Source organism: Meleagris gallopavo, chromosome 3 (genome assembly GCF_000146605.3).
Source record: "Meleagris gallopavo isolate NT-WF06-2002-E0010 breed Aviagen turkey brand Nicholas breeding stock chromosome 3, Turkey_5.1, whole genome shotgun sequence".
Lineage (NCBI taxonomy): Eukaryota > Metazoa > Chordata > Aves > Galliformes > Phasianidae > Meleagris > Meleagris gallopavo.
Window position 1 is genome coordinate 66,413,905 of NC_015013.2, and position 15,162 is coordinate 66,429,066.

Here is a 15,162-nt window from a genome sequence, read left to right on the forward strand (position 1 = left end):
GGCCCGGCCCGGGCAGAGCCTTCCGACGCCGCGATGAGCAAGATCTCTAAGTTCTTCAAGGGGGGCGGCTCCGCGGCCTCTAAGGGCCGTGGGGGGCCTTCGCCGCAGGAGGCCTTGGCCCGGCTGAGGGAGACGGAGGAGATGCTCAGCAAGAAGCAGGAGTATCTGGAGACCAGGATTGAGCGGGAGCTGGCGCTGGCCCGGCAGCACGGCACTAAAAACAGGCGAGGTGAGCCCCGTGTCCGCCCGGGAGAACCTTTCAGTGGCGACCTGAGTGGGTTGTGTGTCTTTAAATGGCCAGATTCCTGCAGTTGGCCGCTGCGGTGGCTTTGGTATCCATTTGTGTGTGGTGCATTGTGGAGTCATTATGGCGGACTGATAAGAGGATACTTTATTCTTAACTAGTTTTGTGCCTGTAGACCAGTGGATGGTAATAAATAAGGTCAGGATCCTGCCTACATCAGTGCTGTCGTTTCTGGGAAGCAAATGGTTGGAACCACAGGGACACACAGACCTTTGAAAAATGAGATAATTACTTCTTTAAGTTGCCTGGATTCCTGATTGTCTATTCCTAGACTTATTTTTTCTTAAATGCTTCCAAACAGAGGCAAAATGTTCTGAATCAAAGATTCACACTATAACGAAAGAGTAGTTCTTTCACCTGCTCCTTCTGTTGCTGGATAATTTAAAAAGTTAATGCCATATAATTTAGAGCTTGTGAGGAGTGTTTTGATTATCCCCTTAATGTATTTGTAATACTTTAGCACTTAATAGTTAGCAGGAAGTATTTAGTTAGGATTAGAAAACATCAGTAGGAACTGGTCCGATTTTAAGGGACCAAAGCCAGCCCAGCTACTGAGTCTGTCTGTCTGTGGCACGTGAGCTCTCAAGGATGTCACGTTGAGGGTTGTCACGTTCCAGATATCGGAGAGAGTTCTTACAGACTTCCCTGCCTTCAACTGGAGCATCTCCCTGGGCCTTTTGTGCAGGCGCTGGCTATTCAGGGAGGGAATCTGGCTGCAAAGTCACACTGTAGGACGCAGTGACCAGATAGCTCCCAGGGCTAGGTCACTGTGCAAGAGCAGTGGGGCTGACACAAGGAAAGACTCATTCCTATGCCTGTAGCAATTCCTACCAAGACCTAGACATGTTGCTATAGAACTTCGTGCCAAGCCTGCCCTTTAAGCTGGCATTACTGCAGTTTCCTGCCTCAGTCCTGCCTCACACTACTCCCATCCTTTTGTTGTCAGAGCTTCCTGAAGGTGTGTTCCAGAAAGCAGCTATAAAATGTCTTAGTTTTTCAGCTAGATTGTTTTCGCCCAGGCTAGGTTAAGTTTCTCTGGCTCCACAGCTGCGGAAGAGCTTGGGCACCTGTGAAGGAGAGAATGGTGCAGAGGCAGCAGTTACTCACTACTGGGAGAAGGTGGATCTGCTTCTGCAGCCTGACTGGTTTATGTAGGTTCCGGCTGTTAGTCAACCCATTGCCTTATGCTTAACACATGTGGCATTCGGCTCATGAAGCTTCTCTCCCAGGTGTTTGTTTCCTCTGCTGCACTCAGTTGCAATCCTTCTGGTTTTATCTATGCAGGTGTATGTGAAGTCTTGTTGCAAACTGGATTGTTGAACTGATCGTGGTCAAAAATAACTCCCTTTGATCTTTCTTGTTGTTTGCTCAGTAACCCACGGTTAAGGTCAGTAATGAGAAAGTAGGGTAAGAAGTACAGAGAAATATTTTTTTAATGTAAAAAATGGCTCTAAAGCCAAAAAGAGGTGGTGAAACTGCAGTCATGAGAAATGAGAGAAACTCACCTCGCTGTGCCACAACAATTGAATTTGACAGCCTGAGTAAGCTTAATGCCCCAAGAATATCTCTCTTTTGATGTGACGTTTGTGCTAGTTTTTGTCACAGTTCATTAATGTATAACAACACTAACTGCTCCCTGTGCTATGTTGCACAGGAAATCTGTGCTAGACTGCGCCTGTATGCTGTGTAAACACAGAGTGTGAAAGAGAGAATAAAAGTTGGAATCTACAATGCCTTGTTAAAGCAAATATTGCAAAAGGAGCTGGTGGGTAGCTTGATGTGTTCTTTTCATAATTGTGCCTGTGGAGGAGTCTGTGGAACTTAAAACAGGAGTGTCTGGGATGAAGCAGGATTTATCCAGGTATGGACAGTGCTCCAAGTTAGTATGATCTCATTTGATTTTTAGGCTTATGAGTGTGAGTCAGTTTTACTGACACAAGTGAGATCATATTCAGGGGCCAGCAATTTTTCATGAGTTCAGATGAGTCTGAGTCTTGGATGGGTTCATATGACATCAGAAGATTTAATTTGCCTTAAAGCTGTAGCATGTTAGCTATGTAAACAGATCTGAAGTGTTAGCTAAATATATTTGGCATCTCCTTCGTGAAGTCTGCATCTCTGTATTGAATTTGAAATTAGCTGTGCTTTGTGGGTGATACATTTGCCATATTACCTAATGGTAACATTTTACTGTAGCTGGACTATCACAGGGTTTTCTGAACAACAGTGTGTGCTGGAATTCCCCTTGGAGAGGTTATGTCATGATGAGCAGTATTTATTTGTACAATTTGCATTGCCTTCAAATGTCTCATCATATTAGAGCATAACTCAGGTATTTTTTTTTTATATCTCTTGCTTTATTTTCTAGATTATCTTTTGATGTTTCAATCATTGCACAGCTGCAAACTCCAGCAGCACACTGACCCTTCATCTTCAATATTCTGAAGGCCATGCAGGAAAATTTAAAGGACAGAAAGTGATCCCAAGTGTCAGAATTGATGAGGCTCGAGTTGAGAAATTGGGGTAGTGCTTAGAGATGCAAGACATTGTGTTTTCTTTGTGCTTCTTTGGCTCATCATGTCCGGGTTAGCAATGACAACACCCAGTTTCTTTATGACTGTGGGTTAGGATCCAATACAGCTCACTACAGAGAAGCTTTTTCACCTGAAACTTCCCACCTTCATACTGGGTATTCTTTTAGCATGTGGAGGGCTACTGCCTCCACTGTTAACTGAGTGATGGAATGATGACCAGGACTCTTTATTTATTTGTTTAAAGCAAGTTTATCAGCAATGCTGAATGTATGAATAAGCACAAAGTACAAGAAAATGTCCCCCCAGGGTAGTCCTGGGAAGCGTTTGTGTTCTGTTCTTCAAAAGCTGCCTTACTGTTACTGCTTGTTTGCTCTAACAATAATCCCTATGCCTCTGAATCTTCCTTCACCTCTCCTACCTCATACCTCCACAGACATGCAAGTCTTTTATTTCTGTTTTGCTGCCTGAGAAGTCCACTTAGAAGGAAGAGGCTTTTCTGAAGCGTGTCAGTGCCTGTGAAAATAACTTTGTTTCAGCCTGAAGTTTACCACAGATCCTAACATATGGATAAGTGAAAAGAAGTGAGTTAGAAGTACACAGAAAGAAGCCATATCTCTTTTTATTTATTTATTTATTTTCCTCTCTATATCCAGAATAGGAATAAAGCTTAACCTAGAGAGCCATATAATACTACTGAGAACAAAACCTGTGAAGAAGGTTGGAATAACAGGTAGGCTTATATGAGTGGATGCTGCTAAGTACCTTGTGTGGTACATTTGGGCAAGGTTCGTGTAGCCATACCATGTAGCATTCCTTTCCAATGAGCTTCTTGTAGCCAGAATGCTGTTGAAACTGAAGAGCAGCGTGACAGTTGCATGCTAGCAGGGGCTGGGCCATCATCCCTGCAGTGTGTGACAGGGTGTGTGACAGGTAGGGACTGAAGGTTTGTGGCAGGAAGAGAGGAGGAAACCTTTAAGCGTGTCTTTGTTTTGCGACTTAGAGCCATTATTCTCTGCTCTTTTTGGTCACATTCAAAGTATCTTGCTGTAAGCTGGAGTGATTATAATGAGTCAAGTGCCTTAATGTTACCGAATTATTGCCTCGGTTGTAAGTGTATGTGGCTTTGCTCAAAGGGTTTTAAAGATTAAGAGTGCTGATAATAATCTTAAAGTGGTGAGATTTTTATGGCCTCAGCAGCATTTCATCTCGGTGTTCCTAGTTTGAGCTCAGATTCTGTAAACCATCAGTCCCTTATGGGACATGGAGTTGTTGAGAACCTTCGTCAAGAATGAGATCCAGTGTTTTCACAGTGGTGTTATGTCTTCTGAAGACATAACCAGTTTTCTCCTGGGAATTTTAGAGCTTATTACATGATGTTCTTAATTTTACTTCAGAATATGAGATTACCAATTCCTGTACTGATAGATAGATAGATAGATAGATAGATAATGATGATAGAAATTGGTGGAGGGCTTGTAGATAAAATGAGAAAGCAAGTGATAATTTTGAATTCTGATCTATCATGAGACTGTGATGAAAGTACCACGACTGTGCTACTGTTTGTGTTCTTTCCTTTAGAAACCTGGATATTCAGTGTGGTCAAAATTACTATTACTGTTGCCAGAAATGGCCAATTTTGGTCATTTCTTCTTTCTTACTGAAGTATCAGCAGTGATGCTGGAAAAACGTCCGTGTGTAAATAACAGTAGTTCTTCAATATGCACACCTACACTGATGTAATGGTCTATTGCTGTTCCAATCACTGAACTGGAAAATAGAATAAAAACTCAAATTAAAAACAGTGTTTCCTAATCCTGCTAAGCTGTGTCCTGCTTGGTGGACTTGAAGTAGAGCACAACACGACTGGTAAACTAGAAGGAATTGCTAACCACTCCATTATGAAATGCAGGAGTTGAATCTGCTTCACTGGAGCAAAACAGAGCACCTGAGACTGCTTTCTTTTTATCCTGGTGAAGACCTCCACCTCTTCCTTGTTAAACTGGTATTACGCTTGCTTCCTCAGACTCTGCCCCTACTTAGACTCAATCTACCTGGCTGTCTTTCCTTTTCTGAAATCTTGGAAATGGGCAACGCTCTCTTTCAGTGTCATTCTTAGAGCTTCAGTAAAGTAAGTTGATGTTCTCCTCCGTTTTTTATTTTTATTTTTTTATTAATAGAAATTATGTTTCAGTTTTTTTTATGCAGTAGCATTTCTGTGAAGCATTTAAATATTGTGCTTGCAAGAATTGGTACTCAGATTTCAAAATGCTTGTGTGTGGAGAGGAAAATCACTTAAAAGTAAATTTAATTACAATCTGTAAAACAGAAAAAACAGATTTCAAGTAACAATGAAATTCTCATATTTTATCTGTAGGGGCTGTAATTACAGAACGCTGCAATTAAGGGCATTCATTTAATATAAGTGAAAAGATCATGTAGTCTGGTGTGGGAATATGTTACACCTGGGTTGATAAGAAAAGAGTATGAATTGATTTGCTAACAAGACCTTTGCTCTGTAAGTCACTGAAAAGCCACTCTAAGGTCTCTCTGAAGCCTTTTCTTCTCCAGACTGAAAGCTCCCAACTCTCTCAGTCTGTCTTCATAGGAGAGGTGCTCCAGCCCTCTGATCATCCTTGTGGCCTCCTCTGGACTCTCTCCAAAAGCTCCATCTCCTTTTTAGAATGGGTGCCCCTGACCTGAACGCACTACTGCAGGTGGGGCCTCACAAGGACAGAGTAGAGGGGGACGATGCTTCCCTCCCCCTGCTGGCCACCCCTCTTCTGATGTAGCCCAGAAAGCAGTTGAATTTCTGAGCTGCAGGCACACTCTGCTGGCTCTTGTTCAGTTTTTCATCCACCAACACCCCCATATCCTCCTTTGCAGGGCTGCTTTCAGTCCACTTGTTGCCCAGCCTATATTCATGCTCGGGACTGCAAAGCTTCAGAATGTGTCCCAGAAGCTGGGTAAATGCTGAATTTAAATACTGAGTTAATCTATTTTGATTGTGGTTTGCTGTCCTCATACACTTTACTGTAGATTCCAAAGACACTGTATTTCAGAGTCTGTGTGAATGCTTGTCCTTGTGCAGCTAATGATGGCAATTTTGACCGTGTTGATTCAAGCACTTGTCAGTAAAGCAGTAAATAGATATTTTAGAGTATTCTCGCTTTATTTGGAGAACTGGATTCCCCAGTGTCTAGATTCATTGTTTTTCACACGAGTGATCACTTAAACAGAACACCAACAGTAATTGCTTTTTTCCACTGACTGGGGACTGCAGTTACTTGCTGGCTCTGAACATGATTAAAAAATTAAATATAACAGGAAAAAAAACACAGCTATTAACTGGCTTTGAAAAAGCAATAGTCTCTCTCTCTCCCTTTAAGTCACAACTCAGTCTCTTTTGTATGCTTTATTTTGCCTGGCACATGCAGAGTTTGGAAAGAATAGTGGTCAGGAAATGCTTGTGGCAAGATTGTGTGTTCCACACCCAGAAACTGAGTGAAAGCCCTTTTCTCCTTCTGTTTGTCACGTGCATTTATGCTGGTAATGATTTACTCTGGGCAAAGTATGCTGCTTACAGAACAGTAATCTCCCTGATTTAAAGAGGTAATCAGGTGCTGGATTTAAGTGTGGTCTTCTCCACAAAAGCCTTATATCTTCTATATATTTTCAAGTTCTGAGTTTTAAATGGATGTTCCTTGCTGACTACAAGGAACAAAAGATACAACTGAGAGCCAGAGAAGTGTGAATGCTCCCTCTGACCTAAGGTTAGGTCATTTGGATTTGCCATTACATTTGACACTTCTTGCTACTGAGACAAAACTTTGAAAACAGCATTGATGAAGAGGTGGCCGTTATGCCAGATCTTCTTGCTCTGTCTTCCTTAATTTTTCCTTAGGTTTTGCAATCTCTTCTTTTCTTTCTCATTTCCTACTTTCTGATTTCTCTTTGATGTTTTTCTTTTTCATCCCTATCTTCCCCATTTTCCCCACATGCACATAATGGAATTCAAGATCTTCTGTAGTGGAAGAAGAAGCTACTCTTGCCTGTTCTAAAAGGATTTAACCTAAAAGAGGCTTCCCAGCATGTTCATGCAACAGCATGTTGGTGATAAACAGGCTGCTGATCCGATGTGGTCAAAGTTTTCCTCTCTGCTAGTAAGGTAGGAAGGTGAGAACTGTGACTTCTCCTGGTCAGACTGTTACTGAACTGCTTGTCCTTGTGTTTTGCTATGAAAATACACAATGTACTGTGCCTCTCTGCATTCCAGCTGCTTTACAAGCACTGAAGAGAAAAAAGAGGTATGAGAAGCAGCTGAGTCAAATTGATGGGACGCTCTCAACCATTGAATTCCAGAGAGAGGCACTGGAGAATTCGCACACGAACACAGAAGTGCTCAAGAATATGGGTTACGCTGCACAAGCTATGAAAAAAGTGCATGAAAATATGTAAGTCACTTCCACTAGCTTTCAAAAGGAACTTGGTAACAACTTTTTAAACGATATCTACAGTCTGTTGTACCCCGTCATTCAGTTTTTGACTTCATTTTGGTTCAAGCATTTAATGTCAGGAATGGTGTTGCGTTATATTTGGCAGAAAAATATCTTTTCTTAGCAGCAAGTTTAAGAGGAAGTCCAGCTAACTAAAGAGATCCAGGTGGCACTTTTTTTTTTTTTAGTAAACATGCCTTGGCAGCAGAGACCTGCTGCTGCCCTCAAGTTTTCCACAATAAACCCGGGTTTCTTCAACTGAGTGGATGCTCTTCCTCAAACTCAAAGCTGGACTGTATGATTCAAAGTACTGGTTAGGCTTGAATAAAAGATAGAGGTTTTTTTTCTTTTTGTGTGTGTAATACTTTTATATGGCCTATATTGTTTCATGAGGTGTTTTCCTGCCTGAATAAAGAGTTATATCAGAAAGGTTGTTCTGGCAAAAGTAAACAGGAACCGAAACAATAATGAAGTTAACAATAAGGGGAAATTTTTAAGTGCGGTCCTTCTAAGCTTCCCCCAGTTCTGGTGAATGCTTAACATCAAAAAAGATCCATCTCTAAAGATGCTGACCTCAGGAAGGAGATGTGCTCTACCCAGTGATTGTAGCTGTTGACTGATGGATGTATGAGAAGCAGAGAGAGGGGAAGCACAGGCTGCTGCAGAATGACTTCTGTTGTTATGCCACAGTGGAAGGAATTGGACTGAGTAAAACACACTAAAACTTGCCAGGAAACAGTAAGGTTTAAGTAGGGGAAATTACTCCACATGAGTTCTTCTGCCTAAATAGAAGTAAAATGAGGTCTCTTTAGATGTTTCTGAGTCCCTTCTGCACAATTTGAATAACGTATCTCTAAAAACTGCTCTCCGTTATGTTGCAGGGACTTGAACAAAATCGATGACTTGATGCAAGATATCACTGAACAGCAAGATGTTGCTCAGGAAATTTCAGAAGCTATCTCAAACAGAGCTGCTTTTGGCGATGAGTTTGATGAGGTCAGTATTTTACTAAGAACTGAGTTTTGGCTGTAAAATCACTCCGTAGTTGTTTTGTGGTACAGTGGTTTATTTCTCAAAAGGTGAGGACATGAAGTTTCGTGGCTCTTAACTTATCCTATCTATGACATCTTATGTTTACTTAGATCTTTACCAAAATAAGAAACACAGAAATAATAAAAATATAGATTATGAAAAAGAAAGTTTCAAACCTAGAGCCGTAGTTGTTATTTTCAATTGTAGCATTTTCAGTTGCACCACAGAAGGGTCACTAAAGCATGCTAAAGCATGTAATTTGTATTGCTCTAAATGGATACTGAAAGGTATAATTTGTTCTGCTCCAAACAGGCATCCATTTAACAAAGTGCGTTTTGCTTTCACTGCACCATGAACAGGCTACTGTTCCCAATTTTTGCATACATGGGTCATATTTTAAGGTATTGCATTGTTTTGGTTCTCAGAGATGCTGGTCCTGCCATTATTTTCTGGATTTTCTACAGTAGTAAAGAATGTAGAAGTAACTCCTGTTGCAAGCAGTGAAAGTTCTCCTCTAGAGCTCTCCTCCTAGGCGCCTTTCAGGAAACTGAAACTTCTGAAACTTTGTTGCAATAGCTTTCATCCAATGGTTGGATTTGACTGGTGTGTGTGAGGAGGACCTTACTGCTGGAGGGTCGAGTGTACTTTGTGCAGTCTGTGGGACGTGCTGTTAAAATACAAAATCAAACTAATTGTACTACTTTGTGTTAAGATAGCCAAGCGCTAGGAATCATTTGAATAATCTCTTAAAGAATCAAGCAACTCCTGCCCTTCCAGTTAATTAATTAATTCCTACATACCCAAATGGGCAGCAGAGAAAAATACATATGCTATAACATATTTGCTTACTTAATTTCTTTTTGCCTTTTCATTCAGTTATTTTTTCCATGAGTTTTTGAAAATGGTAGTGATTCTTTGTATTTTTTTTTCCTCTCTATTATCTTCTTTTCTGTTTTTCCACTTTGAATCTAAACCATTAATATAGGTGTAAGGAATGGGATTTGACTGACGTAAACTGGGCTCCAGTCAACTGGAAAAACACTGCCATTCCATGTAGCTGTACAGGATCACTCAGTTTTCATCAGTGCTTAATTTTCAGGGGTCTAGACTCATTAGATGTAGTGCAGATTGACCCAAAACTTCCTAAGAGATGCTGGTCTAAATTAATGAGTGTTTCCTGTTTTGGGAAAATAAGCCACTGTCAGTCATGTGAGGCATCATTGTAGCAGCACCTGCTTTTGCATAGGAGCCTAATATTTACAGTACTTGTTCAGTCATTGGGAAATCTGGTTTGCACACTACTTCAGCTTAAGAGTGCTAGAATCAGTGGCTTAATCACTAGGTTTTCGGAGAATTTATGTTGGAGGAGGAGATTTCATTTTTTCTTTTCATTTGAAGGACATTTGGACCACGCACTTGGATTTCCTCTTCACATGCATACCACCGAAACATGTAATTTGTGCTGCTCAAAATAGACACGTAAACATAAGGGTTATTTCTCCCTGGCACGACACTGTATGTATGAGGAAGAATGCAAAACAAGGTCCTACCATACCTGAGTAGAATCCAAGAAATAAATCTTCAGCTTTTTAAAAAGCATGAAGCCTTTTTATTTTTAATATTATGCTTGTAGGTGAGACTCTCTGCCCAAATTAACTTCTGCAGCTAAAAGCCCAAAGGTGTTGTGAGCCTTGAAAGTGAGTAACAAGACCCAGGAGAACAACTCTCTGTTGTTCTGCTGTTTTGAAATCACATAATCCTGGGCTTAGCGTAAAAGGGTGGAAGCACAACCATTAATGACAGTCTGCCTCATAACCAGTGGAAACTGTTTGGTTTTTAAAATGTGAAAAGATGCACATTAAAATTGGAATCTGTTTGAACTGTGCAGTCTGTAGATTTGGAACAAATCTGATGAAGGCATTTGGACTTTTTTTCTTTCTGTTTGCCTTTTTGTCACGAGTAGTACACTGGCATTTTTGTTTCTAGTTTTATCCTTTGACCTGTTTCTAACTTCCATCGTCCTTATTTCAACTTTCAGTGAAAGCTTATTGTTATTGGTCACAGTTATGAAAATGATCCTTGCAGTACACTACTTGATAGTCTTCCTTTATCAAGCATAAACTGTTATTTCAGTAATACTTTGCTATATGGTGGTTACAAGTGCCCTTGTCTGAGATCACTGTCAGGACAATGAATTTGTTAACGTTTTCCTTGAATTTAGGATGAGTTGATGGCAGAATTAGAAGAACTGGAGCAAGAAGAAATGAACAAGAGAATGCGAGATGTCAGACTGCCAAGTGTTCCATCCACATCGCTACCTTCTCGCCCTGGTAAACTGCTTGCTTGCCATTTTAGGTTTCTCATGATTAAGCCATGCTGTGTGTCAAAGAGTGAGAGAAAATCACAGATATATATTTAATTCTGCTTTGTTTTCTAAAGCATTGTAAATTCCTTACTTGGTTTTGCATAGTTTATTAGAAAAAGGAATTCTAGTTTGATTTGTGAGAGCGTTTAGGATCAAAATCTCTATAGATTTGAAGAGGCAAATTCAGGGAACTTGACCTTTCACATATCCTGGTGCATCTCCTGCTGAAATATAGTGAAATCACCAGAGAATGGGAAGATTTATTTTTTCTTATGCAATTAAATTATCAGTCTTTTTTAATTGGAGTCTGACCTAGATACAAAATGTTTGCATCACGAAAATTGAGTTTTTCAGGTTAGTGGTTTGGTATTTGCCACTGATATTGTAATTAGAAATGCAAGAGGTAGCAAGGCATGCAAATGGAAAGAAACATTGTCATTCCTTTGGTTTCTCTCTCTGGAACGTTAAGCAGTAGTCTTGTTTTTCTGTAGTTACGCTGTGTTTGTTTTGAATTAAGCTTGGGACAGACAGCTGTTAACTGTATCTTTCACTGTGTCCCAGTTCTCTAGGAGTTGTAAGACTTGCTGTGTATTGGTGCTAGTAAGAAGAGAATAGATACTCAGTGGCAAGAATAGCATTCATGACACAAGCTGTGTGCTGTAGAATGGGGTACCTAGGTCAGCTCATTCTGAAGACTCGTGTGTGTGTTTTGGCAAGTGACACTTAAATCCCTGAGAAGCAATTGAAAACGTTCCAGCTGGAACTGTGGTCTCATCTCTTTATGTAAATGGAGGAACAGCTAGAAAAAAAAATGGATTTAGGCAAACTCAGTGCAGATTGTAGTCTTGGCATTTCTGGCTTGTTCGTATATCCTTTTCCAGATCCAGCTGTGCCAGCTGACAGTTTTATTTGAACCCACACCGTCTCCATGTGATTCTCATTATCCCAGAGTTGCTACTTCATCTTTCTAAATGACTGCTTTGGGAAAAATTAGTTGCTTTTGCAAAACTGGCTAATCTATTTTGTAATGGATGCTTACTTTTACAAAGAAATAAGAACAAAGCAATTAATGGTTCTATAGTGCTTCTGGTTGGACTTGTATGATGTTAGTGGTAGAGGAAGTGGGGTGGAGCTATGGCCTTCCCCTGCTGAACAGTAAACCTGCAGAGTAGGAACTTGACCTGTTGGACTTCTGTGTCCCTCTCCCAGCTTGACTCTTTAGAATTGGTACTTGGGATCTCTTCTGTGATGGTAGCTCCCAGCAGTAAGGCAGGAGCTGACTGGCTGCACTAAAACAAACACACAGGGCTGGTGCACACCCAGTAATGCAAATCCTGACGCACACACAGCATGGAGCTGGGGAGAGCCTAGGCTGAACGTGGGCAGTAGAGCATGCAGTTTGCAGGTCGCTGAATGAAGGCTATTTGTATGAGGTTATAATTCAAGCAGTGTGAAAACAGAATGGGAGATTTGGGCTTTAAAAAAAAAAGTGAGAAAGTGAGTGTAGGACCTGAGCTCACTGCTGCTGTGAGCAGAGCAGTTAACCAAGTAGCCACAGATCAAAGCGTGTTTCGGAATTTTTTTTCTCCCTTTCAATAGATGATAACTCCCATTAAAATGTAGTGATACCATTTGGAAGCTGGATGCAGAATCATAGAATCACAAGGTTAGAAAGGACCTACAAGATCATCTACTCCAGCTGTCCTGCCATCACCATTTCTACCACAAGCTACTAAACCATATCTTATAGCATCTCATCCAGACACCTCCTGAACACTGTCAGGGACACGTGCATGACATGTGCATGCAGAACCCTTCAACAGTATTTGGAAAGGTAGCACAGCCAGCCAGGGACAGGTCATTTATTTCTGCTCAAGTGGAGGAGAGAAAACAGGTAGTGTTGCAGTGCTTGCTCACTCACTGTAAGAGCTTTTTGGGGTTAAGTGTGTTTTCTGTAGGAAACTTTCAGTAGGAGGTAAATGAGACCTGTATTGCTAACAGTGGGGTTATAGTGAGCTAATAGTGTGACACATCAGTCGTATCTGTGTCAGTTTCAGCGGGGGTGGCATTGTTTTCTTCAGTGTCTGGTATGATGCAGTGTTTTGGATTGGAGAAAAACAGTGTTGATAACACGCCAATGTCTGTAGCTGCTGCTAAGCAGTGTTGTACAGAGCCAAGGCCATCAGCTTCATCACTGTTACCTACGTTTACCTTGCTTCTCAGTAAAGTGACCCAAGATCTTAAAACTACAAAGCACTATGCAAGGCCTGATGTTCACAAATTAAATTGTTTCTGATCGCTATTGTTAGTTAATAATCATTGTTAATCTCTCTCTCTGTGCAGTTTCAACCAGGAAGAGAGTGGAGGATGAAGATGACATGAAGCAGCTGGCAGCCTGGGCTTCCTAAGAGCACAGTCTTTTCCCAACAAGGAATGTTAGAGTACAGATGTAAAGAGCTATAACACTGTTATAAACTTACCAATTTAGTATGGTTGTATTTCATACACTTTTAAAAAAATGGTGAATCTTGCTAAGAATAGTGTGATTTCCATATTACAAAATGAGTTTGAAACCAAGCAGACAGAAAACAATAATTGCCAAAGTCTCCAAAGTCAACATTTATTCCAGGCTGGGCCAGAGATGTTTTGTTTTTAGTATCAGTTTTTATTAGGTTATATCCTGCTGTTCTGCGAGACCTCAATGCCTCACCTGTGCACACACACAGCTGGATGCATTACTGCAATGAAAAAGATAAAAAATGGAAGCCCCATCCTAGGGAGTCGTGTGGTTCAGGCTGTTAGCAAACGGCTTTATACACAGGACCAGTGAGTTCCTTTGATCCCGAGAGCTAGTAGCTACTCATTTGGGAATGGAGACTTCCCACACTGCCTGGAGCACCTTGTGGTGTTCTAGATATTAAGAGAAGACTCTTCTGTAGATCTTTTAATAGTCTATTCACTGTTTTGTTCGTTTGTTTGAAGTGTGGCAAGTGACAGCAAGACTATTCTGGGCACATCTGTATGGTCAACTTGAATTGTGTTTTAAACTATTTCCGACTCAGCTAAATGGCAGCTCCCCTATGAGTGGGGAAAGTAACAGTGTCCAAGATTGTGTAGCTCCCTGCTAAACACCGATCCTTTAAAAAAGCCAGAAGAGACTTAGCCCTCCTGACATCCTTCCTTCCTCCGTGGCTTTCTGGGATGAGTCTTTCCTTTGGTTGAAAATACCCATCCTTACAAGTTGAAATTCTACAATTTCAAAATAATTTTTATTCAGTTCCTGAATGGCAGCAATATCAGTGCGTGATATTCAAAATGACTTTTTAATCCTTTCTGCTGATCTAAACTACTTGTAAAGTTGACATGTTATTTTTAGTGTAAGGAACAGATGCCACTGAGTGCTAACCCACTACATATACAGAGACATCACTGTTAAAATACAATACAAATTAAATATGCTGGCTTGTACAAAGAAACTGTATTTAATCAGACTGAAGCTCCATGGTAGGAACTCGCTATAATTTACAAGGAAATAGTAAAACACTGTGGAGCTTCTAGGGAAGTGGAAGCAGAGTCACACTGATGTTTGTTTCTTCTTTTCAAATTGATGTAATTTTGTGATGATTGAACCACTTGGAGAATAGTGGGAGGCTTGCTTTCTGTAGATCCATAGCAACAGGAGACTGACCCGTCACCCTGTGGGCTTTTTTGCCTGTGATTTGCTTTAATAGCCTACAGTAGGCTCCGCACTGTGGTATTTTTAGTTAGGCACAAGCTAATGTGTGTTTCTGGAAGTGGCATTCTGGTGTGCTCAGAACCTTACAAATTGTGTTCTTCGAATGAAACCCAAGATTACTAACATCTTTAAAATTTCAGTTTTTCAGTACTTCATTATCTTTGTGGTTTGCATCCATCTGAAAGCAGAACTCATAGAATCACAGAACGGCCTGGGTTGAAAAGGACCACAATGATCATCTAGTTTCAACCCTCTGCTGTGTGCAGGGTCACCAACCACTAGAGCAGCAAGTCTCTGCCTTGGGTACAGAAAGTGCTGGTGGGTGCTGATTCATGACCCTGAAAGGCTTGTGGACACATCTGGGGTGTCTGAATGCAGGCCGTGCCAGCACAGCCCTGTGCTTCACTTGGGACAGCTGGCTCTACGGTGTGTGAGATGCTGTTTAGCACACAAGCAGGCAAGAGTGAATAGTGTCACTGTGTTACTGTAAATACACTCTCTATTACCTTGAACATGTTTTACCAGAGGACTGTGGAAGCAGATGGTGTACCATAGCGGACTCTGGTTAATTATTTTAAGGTTGTTTTCTTAACAGGCATGGACAATTCTAAACCCAGATAGCTTGACAAAAATATTGATTAAGAAAAAGAAGAGTTAATATATACATGTCTTGTAAATAAATATTTTGGTGCCATGAT

General features: G+C 40.9%; 1 protein-coding gene across 1 annotated transcript; it reads left to right on the plus strand.

Annotated features, from left to right (window-relative positions):
• Positions 1–6: 6 nt before the first annotated feature.
• On the plus strand, positions 7–15,162 carry CHMP4C (charged multivesicular body protein 4C). The gene is made up of 5 exons (XM_003205144.3): positions 7–229; positions 7,112–7,289; positions 8,213–8,327; positions 10,585–10,693; positions 13,072–15,162. Exons 1-5 carry the CDS (start codon positions 34–36, stop codon positions 13,134–13,136), a joined length of 663 nt encoding a protein of 220 aa, XP_003205192.2. The 5' UTR covers positions 7–33; the 3' UTR covers positions 13,137–15,162.